Genomic DNA, 21,486 nt, shown 5'->3' with positions numbered 1-21,486 from the left:
GCCCTCCCTTCCCTGCACAACCAAGTGGGGGACATAATCAGGTGTGCACTGCGCAACGCCATCTGTGGCAAGGTGCACCTCACTACTGATAGTAAGCACGGTCAGGGCCGTTATACAGTATCTCCATAACAGCACACTGGGTAAATGCAGTGGTGGCTGGGCCTGAGGCGGATAGTAGTTTGGCGCATGTCCTTCCACCACCGAGGATTGCAGGGCGCTTCAGTTTGCCTCCTGTTGCTTCCTCCTCCTACTCCGCTTCCTCATCCTCTACCGCCTCCTCATCCGGTCAGCGTAACACCTTCACCACCAACTTTAGCACAGCCAGGGGTAAACGACAGCAGGCAGTTTTAAAACTTGTGGCTGGGGGGATACAGAGGACACAGACGATACACCTCCCACAGAGGACAGCTTTTTGTTGCCTCTGGGCAGCCTGGCACACATGAGCGATTACATGCTGCAGTGTCTCCGCAACGACCGCCAAGTTGCCCATATTCTAACTTGTGCTGATTACTGGGTGGCCACGCTGCTGGATCCTCGTTACAAGGACAACGTACCATCCTTAATCCGTCACTGGAGCGTGATCGTAAGATGCGCGAGTACAAGCGCACGCTGGTAGACGCGCTGCTGGTGGCATTCCCACCTGACAGCAGGGGCACAGTGGAAGTACAAGGTGAAGGCAGAGAAGGAGGAGGAGGTCGCCAACGCAGCTGGGACACCGCCAGCACCTCAGAAGACAGGGTTAGCATGGCCGAAATGTGGAAAAGCTTTGTCAGCACGCCACAACAACCAGCACCACCAGCTGATATGCAACGTCTTAGCAGGAGGCAGTATTTTACCAACATGGTGGAGCAGTATGTGTGCACACGCCTACACGTACTGAATGATGGGTCTGCCCCCTTCAACTTCTGGGTCTCCAAATTGGGCACATGGCCTGAGCTTGCCCTTTACGCCTTGGAGGTGCTGGCCTGCCCTGCAGCCAGTGTATTATCTGAACATGTGCTTAGCACGGCAGGGGGCGTTATCACAGACAAGCGCAGCCGCCTGTCCACAGCCAGTGTGGATAAGCTCACGTTCATTAAAATGAACCAGGCATGGATCCCACAGGACTTGTCCATACCTTGTGCAGAATAGACATTAACCAGCCATTGTTATACTACAGCGCAATTGCTCATTCTTGTATTTTGGATATTTCACACTCTTTTGGAGTGTACCTTAATAAAAAAAATATATATTAAAACCAAAAACCAGTGTTGGCTCCCTCGTTCTTTTCCACCGCTGCTTCCACCTACACCGCTACGTCCACTGCCTCCTCAAACTCCTACTCCATATGGACCTCCACCTCATAAATCAAGTTTTTTTTTTATTTGTACGTATTTAATTTTATTTATGTCATTTCACTAATTTGTCTGTTACATTTTCGAGTGAAATTCACCAATTTTTGGGTGTGATATACCACTGGTATACCTAGTAGACAGGTAAAAAAATTTCCCTAATTTGTCTGTTACATTTTAGGGTGAAATTCAGCAATTTTTGGGTGTGATATACCACTGCTATATCTAGTAGACAGGTTAAAAAAATTCACTAATTTGTCTGTTACATTTTTGAGTGAAATTCACCAATTTTTGGGTGTGATATACCACTGGTATACCTAGTAGACAGGTAAAAAAATGTCCCTAATTTGTCTGTTACATTTTAGGGTGAAATTCAGCAATTTTTGGGTGTGATATACCACTGCTATATCTAGTAGACAGGTTAAAAAAATTCACTAATTTGTCTGTTACATTTTCAGGTGAAATTCACCAATTTTTGGGTGTGATATACCACTGGTATACCTAGTAGACAGGTAAAAAAAAATCACTAATTTGTCTGTTACATTTTCAGGTGAAATTCACCAATTTCTGGGGGTGATATACCACTGCTCTACCTAGTAGACAGGTTAAAAAAATTCACAAATTTGTCTGTTACATTTTCGGGTGAAATTGAACCATTTTTGGGTGTGATATACCACTGCTATACCTAGTAGACAGGTAAAAAGAATTTACTAATTTGTCTGTTACATTTTTGGGTGAAATTCACAAATTTTTCTGTTACATTCTTGGGTTGACATTTTAAAAATTTTCACGTGAATAAACCCCTGCTCTGCATAGATGACAGGGACCGAAATTTTTAAAAATAATATGTTCCATTGGTGGGTGACATTAACCCATTTCTGGTGATGAAAAACTCCTACTCTGCATAGGTGACCAGGACTTAAATTTATAAAATAAGTCTTTAATTGGCCCTTTCCTTCGATCCTTCTGCTTTAATAACTTTTCCCATATTTCAAAATTACATTTAATCTATTTATCTCCTTTGGATGTGGTCTCTCTTTCTCACGCTCCCTCTCCGGCATGGAACCCTGGTTCGATGATAACTGTGATCAACATGGTAGGCTCAGAAAAGAACATCGAACGTTGATAGAGAAGATATTCAAATGGATGGTGCATGTCGCGGGGGCACCTCTGCATAGGTGACAGGAAAATTAATTAAAAAAAATCGTCTGTTACATTGTCAGGTGACATTTTACACATTTTGCCGGATAGAAACCCCTGCTCTGCATAGGTGACAGGGAATTACATTTTCAGAAATTCTTCTTTAATTGATGCGCGCCACCTCCTTTCATTCAATGCTTAAACTTTAACAAGTTGTCCCACATTTACGCTTCAATAGTTTGTCCCACATTTACGCTCTATCATATTTAATTTGAAACAATTAACCTTCCTTAGATGTGGTCTCTCTTTCTCACGCTCCCTCTCCGGCGTGGAACCCTGATTCTCCGATAACCGTGATCAACATGGTAGGCTCAGAAAAGAACATCGAAAGTTGAGAAGATATTCAAATGGATGGTGGACGTCACAGGGACGTGCGATCAGGCAGAAGTTATCTAGAGTCAACAAAGCGGCAGCAGGGCCTCTCCTGTCTAACGTTTCCTAATCCAAAATACTGCAGTGACATTCCCTGTAATTTTTAATTAATCATTCCAATAACAGGGCATCTTAAGAGTCCTGTATTCCCTTACATCCTACCAGCAGCACAGATGGGGGTTAATCACCCCCCATGGACTGGTAGAACCGGCGGAATTTTAATGAGCCCAAGTAATAATTAAACACTTAAACCTCCCCTATAAAGGAGGGAATCACCTCCAGCCCAATGTGTTTTTTTCTGTCCTCCGGACAGGTGGACTAGGCGCAGTGGTCCAGAGCCTGGTCTCGGGAGGGGCACTTCCAGATTATTTTTTGTCCGCCGCCACAAAACAATGGTGCTTATAGAACAGACTACACAGTGTAGAGGTATACTGTATATTGTGTGGCACAGTGTATGCTATATGTGTATAACAAACATATTCCACATGAAAACTTACAATTACTTGGCTTGGCCCTTGGGGATCTCGGACACCACTTCAACACTTTGACCGGGGGGCTCGGCGGAGCTGATGTGTTTTATCCTAATGAGAAAGATTTCATAATAAGGATTTGGAGAAGGGGCAGAGGTATAGCAGAGCAGGGAGAGGCTGGTGCTGCTACTAGGGGGTCATACCATGGAGGAGTAATAAAGCCCACCATAATGCCGCCCCCCAGTAGAAATAATTCTCCTTATAATGTGCAAAACATACCCCCTTGTAATGCCCCAGGTGAGCTAATGTCCCCATAGTGCCCCCATAATGTGCCAGTATAAAATACCCCTATATAGTGCCCCCAGTAAATACCCCTATAGTGCTCATCACCCTCCTTCCTCCTAGTGCCCCCCATAATGTACCAGTATAAAATTCTCCAGTAGATGCCCTCAGTGTCCCCCATAATTTGCAAGTATAAAATACCCCTTCTTAGTGCCCCCCGTAGATGACCCCATAGTACTCCTCTCCCCCCTTCCCCATAGTACCCACCATAATGTGTCCCAGTATAAAATTGTACTGTACAGAGCACCCCATATAAAATACCCCTTCTTTGTGGCCTCATTAGATGCCCCTATAGTGCCCCCAATAATGTTCCAGTAACAAGAGCAACCCTCCCAATCATGTGCCAGTAATAACAGCCCCCCCATGTGCCAGTAATAACAACCCCCCCATGTGCCAGTAATAACAGCCCCCCCATGTGCCAGTAAAAACAGCCCCCCATGTGCCAGTATTAATAACAGCCTCCCATGTGCCAGTATTAATAACAGCCCCCCCATGTGCCAGTATTAATAACAGCCCCCCCATGTGCCAGTATTAATAACAGCCCCCCCACAGATACCACTATTAATAACAGCCCCCCATGTGCCAGTATTAATAAAAGCCCCCCCATGTGCCAGTATTATTAACAGCCCCCCATGTGCCAGTATTATTAACAGCCCCCCTCATGTGCCAGTATTAATAACAGCCCCCCTCATGTGCCAGTATTAATAACAGCCCCCCCTCATGTGCCAGTATTAATAACAGCCCCCCCTCATGTGCCAGTATTAATAACAGCCCCCTCATGTGCCAGTATTAATAACAGCCCCCCCATGTGCCAGTATTAATAACAGCCCCCCCTCATGTGCCAGTATTAATAACAGCCCCCCCCCATGTGCCAGTATTAATAACAGCCCCCCCATGTGCCAGTAAAAGTATTGTGTGTATATATATATATATATATATATATAAAAAACAAACAAAAAAAAACACATACTTACCTCCATGTCAGCGATGCGATGCAGGCCTCTTCCGGCCTGTGTCCCGCGCTGTACGGCTCAGGAGGCGCGATGACGTCATTGCCCCGCCTGCGCCGGCCTCTGATAGGCTGCAGCCTATCAGAGGAAGGGAAAGGGACACGCCTCTCCCTCCCCTGCCTCAGCACAGTAATCTGTATCGCTGTCCTGAGGACGGCGATACAGATGACTATGGAGATGAGCGCTTCCACAATGGAAGCGCTCATCTCCCTGTGCCCCGCCGCCGACAGTTCGGGGGGGGCAATTGCCCCGTTGCCCCCCCCTGGATCCGCCACTGACTAGGTGGTGATTCCCCCTCTCTTAGGGGGGAATCTTTTTTTCATGTTATCTGCGGGCTTTGCCTCCGCTTTTACTACTATGGCTCGTCCGGCAGCTTACCTGCTGCCGGCGCTGCGCAGCGGTGCTTCGCTGCGGTGCGTTTTTCGGCGTCCTCGGTCCTTTTCCTTGCGGCCGCTGGACGCCACCATCTTCCGAATCTGACGTCACTTCTGGAATTTTTTCCTTGCGACGCGATTTCGCGTCATTATTGCAATTTTTTTATATATAATCCGCGATTTTCCCTCCGGTTGAAGGTTTTATTGTATTCCTTCCTGGGGGGAAACCTTTTTATTTACTGTTATGTGTTTTCTCCTCTGGGGGCAGGGACTCGGTTCTGGAGGCTTACATTCAGGATTACATCCACAAGGGGGCTCTGGAGGAGGTTCCGGCAGGGAAACGGGGCTTAGGGATTTACTCACCAGTGTTTCTGGTTCCCAAGGCGTCAGGGGATCTCCGGATGATTATCGATTTGAGATTCTTCAATCGATACGTAAGGAAAGTAAGGTTCCGTATGGAAACCATCAGGTCAGTGGTTCACTTTATCAATCCTGGAGATGTGACGGCAACCCTGGACCTCAAGGATGCATATTTGCACATCCCGATTCATCCTGCTTCCAGGAAATATCTCAGGATCGCGGTCCAGGTGTCAGGTGTCACCAGACACCTTCAGTTCGTTGCCCTTCCCTTCGGCATTTCTTCTGCCCCTCACACTTTCACCAAGGTGGTAGTTTCTGTGGTGGCGGCTAGCACTCCAAGGACTGACCATCATTCCTTATCTGGACAATTGGCTTTTAAAAGCCTCTTCCTTTGTGGTCCTGACCCACCATCTTCATGTAGCGATTTCCTTTCTGTTCCGCCTAAGGTGGATCATCAACTGGCAGAAGTCGAACGTGAGCCCGTCGACTTCAGTAAGATATTTAGGCTTCATAATCGACTCCGTTGGGAGATCTCTCCGGTTGACTCCAGAAAGAAGATCCCGAATACAGAACATGGCAGAATTCCTATCCGTGCCTTGGCGAGTTCCAATTTGGACTCTCATGAAGATGTTGGGGCTCATGTCAGCGTCTGCGTTAGCAGTCCCTTAGGCTTTATGGCACCTCCGGCCGCTGCAGTCGGAGGTTCTCTCCAAATGGAATGGCAGCCCCGCCGGGCTGAACTCCCTGTGCTCCCTGTCTTGGCAAACTCAGCATTCCCTCAGATGGTGGAGCCATCTTTTAGACGGGAAGTCTATGACCCAGCCAACCTGGGTCATATTGACAACAGTTGCGTCCCAAGTAGGCTGGGGTGCTCATCTAAATGATTCTCCAGTGCACAGATCCTGGTCTCCTCAGGAGCGGCTCCTCTCATCCAATCTCCGCGAGATTCAAGCTATCCGGCTAGCCCTCCTTCACTTCGCCCCGGGGCAAAGCGGTGAAAGTCCAGTCAGACAATATGACTGCGGTACTTTACATCAACAAGCAGGGAGGCACAAGATCACTTACCCTCTTATCATAGATCGGGGTGATTCTGGATTGGGCAGAATTGAACCTTTCACACTTATCTGCGATCCACATTCGAGGCTCCCTCAATATGATAGCGGATCGGTTGAGCCACGGTCTTCCAACAGTGGAGTGGTCTTTACATCCGGAGATATTCAAGCAGATAGTCCTCAAGTGTGGAATGCCAGAGGTGGATCTTATGGCAACAAGGTTCAACGCCAAGGTGGAGAGGTTTTGCTCCCTTTACAGGGAGGACTACCCCCTGGCGATAGATGTTCTGTCAATATCCTGGAGGTTCAGGCTGGCTTACATCTTCCCTCCCTTTTCCATGATACCGAGGGTATTGATGAAAATTCGTCAGGATCATGCCTTGGTAATAGCCATCATACCGTTTTGGCCCAAGAGATCCTGGTTTACCCAGCTCATTCAGATGAGTCGGGGACATTATTGGAGGCTCCCCCCACGGCAGACCCTGGTGTCATGGCACACTCATCTGCACAGGTTCAACCTGACAGCCTGGAGGTTGATCAGTCCCTTCCCAGAATAGAAGGGCTTTCAGAGTCGGTCCTGAGAACGCAGTCTCATTCAAGAGCAGACTCTACTAAGAGAGCCTACTCACAGACTATGAGGATATTCTCTTCTTGGTGTTCCTCAAAGGATGTGGCGTCTGCATATCTGCCCCTCCCCATCATCCTTCAGTTTCTGCAAGATGGCCATGACAAAGGCCTTGCTCCATCTACCTTGAGGGGTCAAGTTTTAGTCATTTCAGCTTGTTTCAACAAGTCTTTTTCGCAGGACCCGCTCATTAAACGGTTCCTTAACGGAGCTGAAAGATTAAAGCCTACAGTACTGAAACCCATCCCTCAATGGGATTTATCAGTAGTTCTCAGGGGGTTAGCATCTCCCCCCTTTGAGCCTTTGGAGGAGGTAGATTTCAAGTTTGTCACATGAAAACTTGTTTTTTCTTCTTGCTGTGACTTCGGCCAAGAGGGTCTCTGAGCTTCAAGCTCTATCAGCGCACGAGCCCTATACCATTTTTTTGCAAGACCGGGATCTTTTAAGATTTCTCCCGTAAGGTTCCTTCTTTCCAGAATATCAACCAGGTGATATCCCTCCCGGTTCTTTCTAGACCTTCTACCTCCTCCAAGGAACCTGCTATACATCCCTTGGATGTCTCGAGATGCCTCCGGATCTATGTGGATAGATCAAGGAGTTCAGGAAAGAAAAAAATCTTCTAATCCTGTTTGCCGGTAAATTTGAAGGCCGTAAGGCGTCTAAACCATCCATCAGTCGATGGATTAAGGAGGCTAATGGGGAATCCTTTGTTTCCCAATCTCTAGACCCTCCGGGGTTTGTAAAAGCCCATTCTACGAGGGCTCTAGCTACTTCTTTTGCCGAGAGGAGTCTTCTTCCGCTCGACATGATTTGTAAATCTGCCTCCTGGAGCTCTGAATCAACATTCATCTCCCATTATAGACTAGATGCCAGATTAGCTGAGTACTCGGCCTTTGGGCCTTTGCCAGGCATGATGGCCCTCCCTAGGGGTTCTTCTTGCTATCTCCCCATCTGTGCTGCTGGTAGGACGTAAGGGAATCATTAATTTCTAGCGATAATTTGTTTTCCCTTAGTTCTAACAGCAGCACACAAATTTACCACCCTAGTAAGACTAGTTTTTTCTTGCTATAACACAATGGGCTGGAGGTGATTCCCTCCTTTATAGGGGAGGTTTAAGTGTTGAATTATTACTTGGGCTCATTAAAATTCCGCCGGTCCTACCAGTCCATGGGGGGTGGTTAACCCCCATCTGTGCTGCTGTTAGGACTAAGGGAAAACAAATTATCGTTAGAAATTAACGATTGTTATTTATCGTCACTACCTCCCCGAGTCGGGAGTGGGTAATTGCCGCGCGCCCCCTCCTTTCCTTCAATTCTCCAGTTTTAATAGCTTCTCCCACAGTTCTGCTCGATCACAATTAAATTTCATCCATTTATCTCCCTTGGATGTGGTCTCTCTTTCTCACGCTCCCTCTCCGGGGTGGAACCCTGATTCGCCGCTAACCGTGATTAACATGGTAGGCGCAGAAAAGAATATCGAAAGTTGATAGAGCAGATATCCAATTAGATCGTGATCATCACAGGGACGTGCGACATGGTGGGGCAGTATGTTTGCACACGCCTACACGAACAGACTGATGGTTCTGCCCCCTGCAACTTCTGGGTCTCCAAATTGGGCACATGGCCTATGCTTGCCCTTTACGCCTTGGAGGCGCTGGCCTGCCCTGCAGCCAGTGTATTGTCTGAACGTGTGTTTAGCACGACTGGAGGGGGTTATCACAGGTTATATTTCCCAATGTTTTGGGGTGTACCCTAATTTTCAAAAAATAAAATAAATGTGAAACCAAAAAGCAATGTAGGCTACCTCCTCCTCATCCACCGCCGCTTCCACCTACACCACCACATCCACTGCCTCCTCAACCTCCTACTCCATATGGACCTCGTCCTCCTAGATCAAGATTATTATTTTCTACTTTTACGTATTTTATGTTATTTAAAGTCATTTCCCTATCCACTTGCCATGCTCTTAACCACATTTTTCTGGCATTTGCAGCCCTCTAGCCCTTTCCATGAAATTTTTAAAGCCATTTTAGTGCTCAAAAGTTCGGGTCCCCATTGATTTTAGTGGGGTTCGGGTTCGGGGTCAAGTCCCGAACTCGAACATTTTTGTGAAGTTCGGCCGAACCCGTCGAACCCGAACATCCAGGTGTCCGCTCAACTCTACTGCCCAGTCATAGCTATCATCCAGCCATGTCTCAGTTATTCCCACTATATCATAGTCCTCCTCACACATCACTAGTTCCAGTTCCCCAGTTTTATTAGTCAGGCTTCTGGCATTAGGATACATAGTAACATAGTATATAAGGCCGAAAAAAGACATTTGTCCATCCAGTTCGGCCTGTTGTCTTGCAAGTTGATCCAGAGGAAGGCAAAAAAAAAACCTGTAAGGTAGAAGCCAATTTTCCCTACTTAAGGGGAAAAAAAATTCCTTCCCGACTCCAATCAGGCAATCAGAATAACTTCCAGGATCAACGACCCATCTCTAGTAGCTATAGCCTGTAATATTATTACACTCCAAAAATACATCCATGCCCCTCTTGAACTCTTTCAGTGAACTCACCATCACCACCTCCTCAGGCAGAGAGTTCCATAGTCTCACTGCTCTTACCGTAAAGAATCCTCTTCTTTGTTTGTCCCCTCATCACAGTCACAGTCCTGGAGATAAATAGATGATGGGAGAGATCTTTGTACTGACCCCTGATATACACTGCCTGTCCAAACAAAAAGTCGCCACCTGGATTTAACTAAGCCAATAGTTATGAGCCTCCTATTGGATAATTACTGCATGGGCGATTATCTTTTAGCTGGCAATAAGCTATTTAACCCCAACTTGTGCAATGAGTTGCTTCTCATTTCTTAAACAACTATGTGGAAAGACACATCTCGTGGTAGTAGAATAGTAGAAAAGATGTTAGTCTGTTTGAGAAGGGTCAAATCATTGGCATGCATCAAGCAGAGAAAACATCTAAGGAGATTGCAGAAACGACTAAAATTGGGTTAAGAACTGTCCAACGCATTATTAAAACTGGAACGATAGTGGGGACCCATCGTATTCAAGGAAGAAATGTGGCGGGAAAACGATGATCGTGATTGGCGATCACTTAAACGTTTGGTGAAATCAAATGGAAGAAAAACAACAGTAGAACTCAGGGCTATGTTTAATAGTGAAAGTAAGAGCATTTCCACGTGCACAATGCGAAGGGAACTCAAGGGATAGGGACTGAACAGCTGTGTAGCTGCAAGAAAAACACTAATCAGTGAGGCAAACCAGACAAAAAAGGCTTCAATTTGCTAGGGTGCATAAAAATTGGACTCTGGAGCAATGGAAGAAGGTCATGTGGTCTGATGAGTCAAGATTTACCCTGTTCCACAGTGCCTACTGTACAAGCCTGTGGGGGCAGTGCTATGATCTGGGGTTGCTGCAGTTGGTCAGGTCTAGGTTCAGCAACAGTATGTGCTCCAAGAATGAGGTCCGCTGACTACCTGAACATACTGAATGACCAGGTTATACCATCAATTAATTTTTTTTCCCCTGATGACACAGGCATATTCCAAGATGACAATGCCAGGATTCATCGGCTCAAATTGTGAAAGAGTGGTTCAGGGAGCATGAGACATAATTTTCACACATGGATTGGCCACCACAGAGTCCAGACCTTACCCCATTGAGAATCTTTGGGATGTGCTGTAGAAGGCTTTGCGCAGCAGTCAGACTTCAGAATCTTGTGACATTGCAGAAGCTTATCGAAACAATGCCACAGTGAATGCGTGTGCCGTAATCAAAGCTAAAGGCGGTCCAATGAAATATTAGATTGTGTGACCTTTTTTTTTGGACAGGCAGTGTATTTATACATAGTAATTAGATCTCCCCTCAGTCGTCTTTTTTTAAAAGTGAATAACCCTGATTTTGATAATCTTTCAGGGTATTGTAGTTCCCTAATTCGAGTTATTACTTTAGTTGCCCTCCTCTGAACCCTCTCCAGCTCTGCTATGTCTGCCTTGTTCACAGGAGACCAGAACTGTACACAGTACTCCATGTGTGGTCTGACCAGTGATTTGTAAAGTGGTAGGACTATGTTCTCATCACGGGCATCTATGCCCCTTTTGATGCAACCCATTATCTTATTGGCCTTGGCAGCAGCTGCCTGACACTGGTTTTTACAGCTTAGTTTGCTGTTCACTAAAATTCCTAGGTCCTTTTCAATGTCAGTGTTACCCAGTGTTTTACCATTTAGTATGTACAGGTGACTTGTATTATTCCTTCCCATGTGCATAACCTTACATTTGTCAGTGTTAAACCTCATCTGCCTCTTCTCTGCCCAAGCCTCCAATCTATCCAGATCCATCTGTAGCAGTATACTGTCCTCTTACGTGTCAATTACTTTACACAGTTTAGTGTAATCTGCAAAAATTTATATTTTACTTTGCAAGCCTTCTACAAGATCAATAAATATATTGAAGTGGATAGGGCCCAGTTCTGACCCATGAGGTACTCCACTAGTGACAGTGACCCAATATGAGTGTGTACCATGGATAACCACCCTCTGTTTTCTATTACTGGGCCAGTTACTTACCCACATACAGACATTTTCTCCCAGTCCGAGCATTCTCATTTTATATACTAACCTTTTATGCGGTACAGTGTCAAATACTTTGGAGAAGTCCAGATACACAACATCCATTGATTCGCCGCTGTCAAGTCTAGAACTTACCTCCTCATAGAAACTAATTAAATTAGTTTGACATGACCGATCCCTCATGAAGCCATGCTGATATGGCGTTATTTGCTTATTTTCATTGAGGTGCTCCAAGATAGCATCTCTTAGAAAACCTTCAAACAGTTTACCCACGTCGGATGTTAAACTTACAGGGCTATAGTTTCCGGGCTCTGTTTTCGGACCCTTTTTGAATATTGGCACCACATTTGCTATGCGCCAATCCTGTGGAACACTCTCTGTCAGTATAGAGTCCTTAAATATCAGAAATAAGGGTCTGACTATGACATTACTTAATTCTCTTAGGATACGGGGGTGTATGCCATCTGGTCCTGGCGATTTGTCTATTTTAATCTTTTTAACACCGCTGTACTTCTTCCTGGGTCAGACAGGGCACTTTTAATGGGGAATTTACTTTTACATTCTGAATTTCATCTGACAGTTTATTTTCTTCAGTGGAGAAAAAAATATATTAAATAGCTTTGCTTTCTCCTCATCGCTCTCTGCAACTCCCCCCTCATCAATCTGTAAAGGGCCGACACCTTCAGATTTATACTTTTTACCATTTATATAATTGAAGAATATTTTAGGGTTAGTTTTGCTCTCTTTGGCAATTAATCTCTCGGTAATTAATCTCTTAGATTTTTTTTCCTTATAGTTTTTCAGTGCTTCCTCGCTATCCTCCTGTTTTAGTGATTTAAATGTTTTCTTTTTGTCATTTATTGCTTTCTTTACAGTTCTATTTATCCACATTGGTTTCTTCTTGTTCCTTAACCTTTTATTCCCATAAGGTATGTACCTCTCACAATTAGTGATGATGCTTTTAGGATGCTTTAAAAAATATCCCATTTTGTGGTTGTATTTTTATTTTTGAGGACTTTGTCCCAGTTAGTTAGGCCTATGGCCTCTCTTAGTTGGCTAAATTTAGCTTTTTTGAAGTTTGGTATTTTTGTTCCTCCCTGAAGAAACACTCTTTTGAATGATAATTGAAAGGTTATTACTTTATGGTCACTATTTCCCAGGTGTCCCCCATCCTGCACATCTGTTGTTCTGTCAGGTCTATTGGTTAATACTAAGTCCAGTGTGACGTCCCTCTAGTCGGGTCCTGAACCAGTTGGGAAAGCTAATTGTCTTTGGTTATTGCCAAGAACCTGTTTCCTTTATGAGATGTACAGGTTTTATGTTCCCAGTCTATATCTGGGTAGTTAAAGTCCCCCATAATAACGACCTCATTATGATTTGCCGCCTCGTCTATCTCATTTAGTAGTAGATTTTCTGTGGACTCTGGTAAATTAGGTGGTTTATAATAAACTCCTATTAGTCATTTATTATTGTTTTTGCCTCCATGTATTTCTACCCACAGTGACTCCACATGTTCATATCCCTCACCTATATCTTCTCGGACTGTGGGCTTTAGATAGGACTTTTCATAAAGGCAAACCCCTCCCTCTCCGGTTTTGGCAATCCTTCCTAAACAGACTGTAACCCTGTACATTAACCGCCCAGTCATAGGTATCATCCAGCCATGTCTCAGTTATTCCCACTATATCATAGTCCTCCTCACACATCACTAATTCCAGTTCCCCAGTTTTATTAGTCAGGATTCTGGCATTAGTATACATACATTTAAGAGGTTCATGTATATTTTTTACCCTACACCTTTCCATCTGAACTGTTCTAGTCCCTCCTTCCATTGCTCCCTCAGTCCCACTACCTTGCTTCTGGTCTCTATCTGCACTATCTTCCCATGCTATAATGTAATTACACTTCCCTCAGTCCATAGTTTAAACACTCCTCCAACCTTCTAGCCATCTTCTCCCCCAACACAGCTGCCCCTTCCCCATTGAGGTGCAGCCCATCCCTACGATAGAGCCTTTAGCCGACAGAGAAGTCGGCCCTGTTTTCCAGGAACCCAAACCCCTCCTTCCTACACCAGTTCTTGAGCCACTTGTTAACCTCCCTAATCTCCCACTGCCTTTCTTGTGTGGCTAGAGGTACAGGTAGTATTTTGGAAAATACTACCTTTGAGGTCCTTGCCCTAAATCCATAAAATCATTTTAAAGGACGCTCCACCTACCTCTAAGTTTGTCATTGGTTCCAATATGGACCATGACCGCTGGATCTTCTCCAGCCCCTCCCAGTAATCTGTCAACCCGATCCGCAATGTTTCAAACGCAAGCGCCAGGAAGACAACACACCATTCGACGATTCCGGTCTTTGTGACAGATTGCCCTTTCTGTACCCCTAATAATTGAGTCTCTCATTACCAGCACCTGTCTGGCCTGCCTTGCTCTCCTGGTTCCCTGCTTACTGGAGCCGACATTCCCCTGACTGGCAGAAGAAGTGTCCGGCTGCAGCGGTGCTCTCTCTGAACCGACATAGTAACCTGGCTGACATTAGCGATGTGTTAAATATGTGCTTATCAGTCCTATGTCACTATGTGCCGCCGTTATTTATAAAAACAAACTTTTATAATATGCAAATGCTCCTAGTGACTCCGTTGGCTCACCTCTATCCACGCCTTCTACACTTGATTGACAGGGCCAGGCCAGCGTTGGTCTTCTGTCTGCTGGGGAAATCTTGCGCCTGCGTCGTCCCGTTCAGTATTCAGCGCAGGCGCAATGAAGGAAGGACACTCGCCGACTGCCGGCTTCCTCACTGCGCCTGCGCTGAATACGTCACAATGAGGATCCAGGAGCCGGCGAGCGTCCTTCCCTCACTGCGTCTACGCCAAATTCTCTACGGGATGGCGCAGCCGCGAGATTTCCCCGGAAGACAGATGACCAATGCTAGCCTGGCCCTGTCAATCAAGTGTAGAAGGGCGTGTAAAGAGGTGAGCGAACAGAGCTTCTAGGAGCAGGTGCAACCCGCCCCCCCCCCCTGCTCCTAGAGGCTAATTTGCATATTATAAAAGTTAGTTTTTCTAAATAACGGCGGCACATAGTGACATGGGACTAATATAGTTATGGTCAGCTGACATTAGTACATCGCTAATGTCAACCAGGTTGATACCCATTTTTCTGATGACAGAAACCCTTTAAGAGGTTTATGTATATTTTTTACCTTACATCTTTCCTTCTGAACTGTTCTAGTCCCTGAACTGTTCTAGTCCTATTAAAGTGGTTATCGAATTACTAATGAAAAAAATGAAAATCAGACATAATCTAGTACATGACAATCTCTAACAAAGCTAGATCCTGCCCTGTACCTCACATAGATCCAGAGATCTCCAGATTCATTGCTCTGCTAAATTTATATCAAGCTGAAAGCAAGGGGAGTGTCTTTTCTGCTGCAGCTAAGGGGGCGTGTCTCAGCTCAGGAGGCAGTTGAAGGATGAAACTGAGCATGTGCGGCCATCTCAGTGAGCAGGACAAAGAAATAAGAAAAGACAAACAGCAGGTGATGCTATACAGATACATTTTATTGAATAACTCAGTGGCTATGCTAAATATTTAATTACACGCAATTACACAAGTTTGAAAACTGTAGAAGATTTTTCGTGGGACAACCCCATATTTAATAATTAATATGTGATGGATAAAATTTTATCAAAAAGAAGTGTTGGAAGCCATAAATATAAGTAAACAAGAACCTTTTCTACAAAGTTGGCAACAAGATAACGAGCTTTTGGAGTAGGTGATGTGAGAGTGTCTACAATGGCGTCCACAACTTCATAGCTGTTTTTGCTGCCATCATCAAGTGTCTTATTTACTAAGTATGTTGCACCTTCTATGAACTCCTTACTGTAGATCTTCTTTGCCTCTGCAGGAAGGGAATCCCAGAGTTTTTCTGCATTCTCATGGGGTTGGAGATTTGTGGCTGGAGTATAATTGCCAGGCTCAATAATACATACCTGCAAGCAAATGTAACAAATAAGAGAATTAAAGTAGCTCCAGAGTGTTTTATGACAGTGTGCATGGTTAAAGTTTTAGTTCACTTTCATACTGCAACAACTATAGCTTAGCAGTTTAATGTGCACTGGCATGGAGCCTGTACAGCTTTTTTATTACTAAGCCACTGTGCCCTACCCTACGGGCTCCATACTTGAAGGCTATTTACACCCATTTGTTTTTACTAGAAGTTATTCATTAATTGCTAGCAGTCTGCAGTAAGAGAGCAGAGGGGTGGTAACCAGTTGGGGGCATGTACCTGCACAGACTCACTCTATATAATCATACTGTGCAGGTACACCCCCCTCCCCCAACTTGTTACCGCCCCTCTGTATCCTTACTCAAGGCTAATAGCAATTCATATATAACTTCTAGTAGAAATAATAAAGAAATGGGACAACATAAAGCCATAAGAATAGATGTTCCAGAATTGTTATTACATGGGGAATACATGAAGCTATTAAAACTGACATGTCAGTAGTGGTGAAAGGTCCTCTTTAAATAAGTGTTTATGACCTCTTAGTAAATTAGAGATTTATTAAGGTTTATTAGATGACCGGCACAAAGTGAAAGTAAAAAGTAGAGAACGGCTCAATATTTTTAATGAAGACCAACTGAAAAAATTATTTTTAGCCCAAAATTAGTAAAATGCAATCATAAACAAAAATTGCCTTTTATAAGGTGTATAAAGCCTTTAAGGTCTCTTTACACTGGCTGAGCATCAGTCAGATAATTGCTAACAAGCGTTTGTACGAATGCTCGTAATAATTATCTGCCAGTGTAAAGGTGCTGCCGATTATGCTCGTTTCAATAAAGAAATAAATATATCACCAGTCCGCAATAATGCTATGCAGCAGGTCCGAAAAGTGATGTGGGTTCAATCACGTAATAGACAGGTACAATATATGGGGTTCGGACCGCGCTTCTGGTTCAGGTCAGTGTGCAAGTTCTTAATCCTTCTTACTTCCTCGTTTACAAAGAGAGCCGAGGGCTGCAAATATCCCTCAAATAGATATCCTGCAACCAATGGAATTATAATAGTGTGAGTCCGTATGTAACAATAACCTGCATTGCACCGATTATACTCACACAATGCGAAACACACAAGGCGTAAATGCAATCCCTCCGTGGTAAGTTGTTCTTGTTCTGTCGGAACAGCCACGCTTCTATGCAATCTGGTTAGATCCCCACACGGACTCAAATGGTATATACCTCAGACAAATCTATATTTCTTTTCTTCAGATTCCTGAAAATTTTCTGTGGACAAGAATGGCTTCTGCAATAGTGAAGCTCCGTATATACTTTCTTAAAAGAAGGTACACAGAGGAAAAAGAGGGGGGAAAAAACACAAAATCCGCGAACAAAAAAAGCAAAGTGTGAATGATGGGATATTTAATCTCAGCAGACACACTCTGTCAGAACCCGAAAAAGCGGTACTGAGAAAAGGGTTAAAATTCGCGCCATCGAAAAGTTTAAATAAATTCGATGCCTTTGTAGATGTCCACAAGTACATCAGGAAGTTGAATATAGCCAAATTTTTCGCAGGAAAGGAGTCAGTGAATAATCAGAATAATATAGAACAGAAACAAGAATATATACATACGAAATTAAAAGATAAGTCAAAATTTTATCCGAAAAATAGGAATAATGAGTGCATAGATGCCTTTAAGAGAAGCATCTTAAATGAATTGGAAAAAATAGATGCAAAAAAGAAAAGGGGCAATCTAACCAAAAAAGAAAAAGATGCACTAAAAACGTTACAGGAAAATCCAGATATAATAATAAAGCCTGCGGATAAAGGGGGGGGGGGGGGTAGTAGTTATGAATATTGAGGACTATGAAGCAGAGGTCCTAAGACAGTTGGGAGATAATAAGACCTATGCTGTGCTGAAAAAAGACCCCCTCCTAGAATATAAAAATAAACTACAAACTTTGGTGAAATATGGTGGTGACCAAGGCATCCTGAACAAAAAAGAGATAGATTATTTAAACATAAAAGAACCAATGACCCCAATTATCTATATACTACCGAAAATACATAAGAGTATTATAAATCCCCCCGGGAGACCTATAGTGTCGGGGATCAATTCTCTTACTAGTAGAATTACGGAGTATATAGATAATTTCCTACAAAAGTATGTACCAATGGCACCTTCTTATCTGAAAAATAGCGGGAGTGTAGTTGAAATAATAAAGGAATTGCAGGGGATTGGGGACAATACGTGGATGGCTACCATCGACGTATCGTCCCTATATACACTGCAAGCAATAAGAGAGACCCTGTACAATGACCCTGATATGACTAGGATACAAGCGGATTTTATAATACGATGTGTCGAATTCTGTTTAGAACATAACTACTTCTGGTTCAAGGATCAGTTTTACCTACAGAAGGTCGGGACGGCGATGGGGGCGAAATTCGCCCCCAGTTTCGCTAACATTTTTATGACCAGGTGGGAAAAGCAGTTCATTGACCCCGAGCTAAAAAAATCCAGGAAAAGGGGAACCCTGAAAACCTGGAAAAGATATATAGATGATTGCCTGTTGATATGGGAAGGGGATAAGAACCTACTTGAGACCTTCATTGCCAACTTGGAAAACAAAGAATGGAACCTCAGTTTCACTAGTACGATCAGTGCGGTGGCTGTGGATTTTCTGGACCTAACTATATATGCCGAAGAAGGACGGCTCAAAAGTAAGACCTTTTTTAAACCAACTGATGTCAACGGCTATATAGATCTAACGAGCTGTCATTATGCCCCTTGGTTACTTAATGTACCGAAGGGACAGGTCCAGAGAATCCACCGCAACTGCACTGACTCGGCGATTTTTAAAAAACAAAGCAATGTAATAAAGGAGTGCTTTGTGGAAAAAGGCTATAAAAATGAAGACCTGGAGAGGTGCATAAAAGAGGTAACCAAACAAGAAGAGGGAACCCCCAATAAACTTAAAAGAACAGAGAAGACCATGGATTACCGTTTTTCATTTATAACCCAGTTCACACAGTGCTCTGGTGAACTGAAAAACGCAATCAAAAAGAACTGGTCGATTTTCAAAAATGACCCAGTATTGGGACTTGTGATTCCTGAACAACCGACAGTCATCTATAAAAAGGCTCCCAACTTACAAAATAAATTGGTACACAGCGCCAATCGTTTTGAAAATAAACATAAGAACAAAAAAACGAAAAATAGTTTTAATTGGTGTGGTTTTTGCATTCCATGCAAGAACAGAAAAAGAACAGAAAAATTACAAAAGAATACGTTTATCAAAAGTACCAACAAAGACAAACAATTAGAAGTAGTAGGTGGGATGACATGTCATAGTAAAGGAGTTGTATATGTACTGGAGTGCCCTTGTGGCCTCCAGTATGTTGGACGGACTATTAGACCTCTAAAAGTCCGCATACAGGAACACATAAGAAACATAAAAAAAGGTCTTGAAAGTCATGGAGTATCGGCTCATTATAAAAAATACCACCAAAAAAAACCAGAAGGTCTAAAGTTTATGGGAGTAGAATCCGTACAAAATCATTGGAGGGGAGGCAGTCTTTTGGAAAAAATCAACAAGCAAGAAACCAAGTGGATATATGAATTGGGTACACTACAGCCGGGAGGTCTAAATGTAGATTTCGACCTGCAAGCTATATTGAATTAGTGAAAAAAACGATATATATAAAAAAAAGCATGCTCATGTGAATGGGGACTTAACAACATCCGCCTTCTTTCCCCTGGGGATGAGGAGAGTCCAGTATAGGGTTAATAGCAGGATAGGAAAACACTGTGGAGGAACACACCTGACTCCTGACTAATTGCAATGGACGAATAAAAAGGAGGGGGAGGGTGAGAACAAGTGTGCCCCTGACGAAGCTTTAGGAGTGAAACCCGGGTCGGGCAGAAGCAGCAGGCGCTGGGAATTTTATGTGTTTTAAAAAGTTGTCTTTTAAGAAAGTTGTCTTGTAAGTATGGACAAATAAAAAGTTTTAACAAGTATATACGGAGCTTCACTATTGCAGAAGCCATTCTTGTCCACAGAAAATTTTCAGGAATCTGAAGAAAAGAAATATAGATTTGTCTGAGGTTTATACCATTTGAGTCCGTGTGGGGATCTAACCAGATTGCATAGAAGCGTGGCTGTTCCGACAGAACAAGAACAACTTACCACGGAGGGATTGCATTTACGCCTTGTGTGTTTCGCATTGTGTGAGTATAATCGGTGCAATGCAGGTTATTGTTACATACGGACTCACACTATTATAATTCCATTGGTTGCAGGATATCTATTTGAGGGATATTTGCAGCCCTCGGCTCTCTTTGTAAACAAGGAAGTAAGAAGGATTAAGAACTTGCACACTGACCTGGACCAGAAGCGCGGTCCGAACCCCATATATTGTACCTATGCTCGTTTCGCTCATTAATCGTGTAATATGATCGCTTGTGCAGACACCAAAATTATAGTTTGCCAGCAGCTGATCATGCCATCTAAACACACTCTGCTGCTGGCAAATGATTCTGTATGGGGGCGATGGCATGAGCGATTGCTGCTCCCCATACTGTGGAGGAGATCGCTGCATGTAAATGCAGTGGTCTCCTTCACTGATGAGCAGGGGATTGTTGGGAAGGAACGCTTCCTTCCCAACAATCTCCTACTTAATCTATTAGTGTAAAGGGGCCTTTACAGGGTTTGATGCAGGCTACGGTTGTTTATTTGGCAGATTAGTGTGGAAGTAGAGTCCCTATAAACGTCTACAGAAATTTGGCAATGTACAAACTGTACATGAGCTGTAATTTATGACAGTAACTTTTAACTTTTCATCCCATGTCAATCTGATTGATACATTTGTCACAGGAAATGAAAGTCACCCTGTTCCTGTTTCTGGTCCCTCGTTGCTCTCCTCTGTCATTGTTAAAGACAGCAGAAGGGAGGACTTCGCAACAAGCAGATCCAGGGGCGGACTTGGAATTTAAAGTGTCTCTAGAAAAAAACTAAACTTGGCCCCATGTTGTAGGCTAGCCCTACCTTCAGTATGCTGTCTTGGCTTCATCTAGTTATGTATGAATGAAAAAAAAGTATAATATCTAAGTGTTGTTCCAAATTTCTGGTGCAGGCCACAGGCCTTTTCCAGCATGTAGCCTGAGATGCCAGAGTCCCTGCCCCATTTCTATACTGACTCATATAGGTACAATCTTTGGTGGCCCCCATGCCATCGATTTCCCTGTAGGGTCTTTGGCCAGTTCACCCTTGCTGTACCCCATTGCAGGTTCTGTAAAGACATGGTTGGGTGAGTTTGGCGTGGAAGAGCTTGACTGGCCACCCAAAGCCCTGACCTCAACCTCATCCAACACTTTAAGGATGAGCTAGAACAGAGATTGTGAGGCAGGCCCTCTTGTCCAACATAAGTTTCTGACCTCACAAATGCTCTTCTGGATGAATGGGCAAAAGTCCCCACATTCTCCAAAATTTTGTAGAAAGCCTCCCCAGAGGAGTGGAAGCTCTTTCATCTGCAAAGGATGGGGGGGGGGGGGGGGGGGGGGGGGGTGGACGGGGGTGGACTACATATTAATGCCTATGGATTTAGCATGTGATGTCATAAAAGCTCCTGTAGGTGTAATGTCAAAGTTGTTCATAGCTTTTAAAAATAATTTTTCCATCACAAAAATAAATAAATAAATAAAAAGAAATATATTAATAGACTCGGGTCTGACTGGGAGATCCTACAACTCCAGAAAACAGACTCTTGGTAGAA

At 43.9% G+C, this 21,486-nt stretch overlaps 1 protein-coding gene and 1 long non-coding RNA gene across 2 annotated transcripts in view; one reads left to right on the top strand and one right to left on the bottom strand.

The window, feature by feature from the left end:
- Positions 1–15,275: 15,275 nt before the first annotated feature.
- Positions 15,276–21,486, bottom strand: part of LOC120999009 (retinol dehydrogenase 7-like) — a 47,831-nt gene continuing 41,620 nt past the window's right edge. The window contains exon 4 of the mRNA XM_040429887.1: positions 15,276–15,703. Within this exon, the coding sequence (XP_040285821.1) occupies positions 15,374–15,703 (330 nt within the window). The 3' untranslated portion in view covers positions 15,276–15,373. The remainder of the gene's footprint in view (positions 15,704–21,486) is intronic.
- The window catches only part of LOC120999010, a 141,782-nt gene continuing 140,863 nt past the window's right edge, over positions 20,568–21,486 (top strand). The window contains exon 1 of the long non-coding RNA XR_005778503.1: positions 20,568–20,618. This is a non-coding gene — a long non-coding RNA (uncharacterized LOC120999010). The remainder of the gene's footprint in view (positions 20,619–21,486) is intronic.

This window comes from Bufo bufo, chromosome 4 (assembly GCF_905171765.1).
Source record: "Bufo bufo chromosome 4, aBufBuf1.1, whole genome shotgun sequence".
NCBI classification, from domain to species: Eukaryota; Metazoa; Chordata; class Amphibia; order Anura; family Bufonidae; genus Bufo; species Bufo bufo.
Note: the sequence above shows the minus strand (reverse complement) of the source record. Positions and strands in the feature narration are given on the sequence as shown.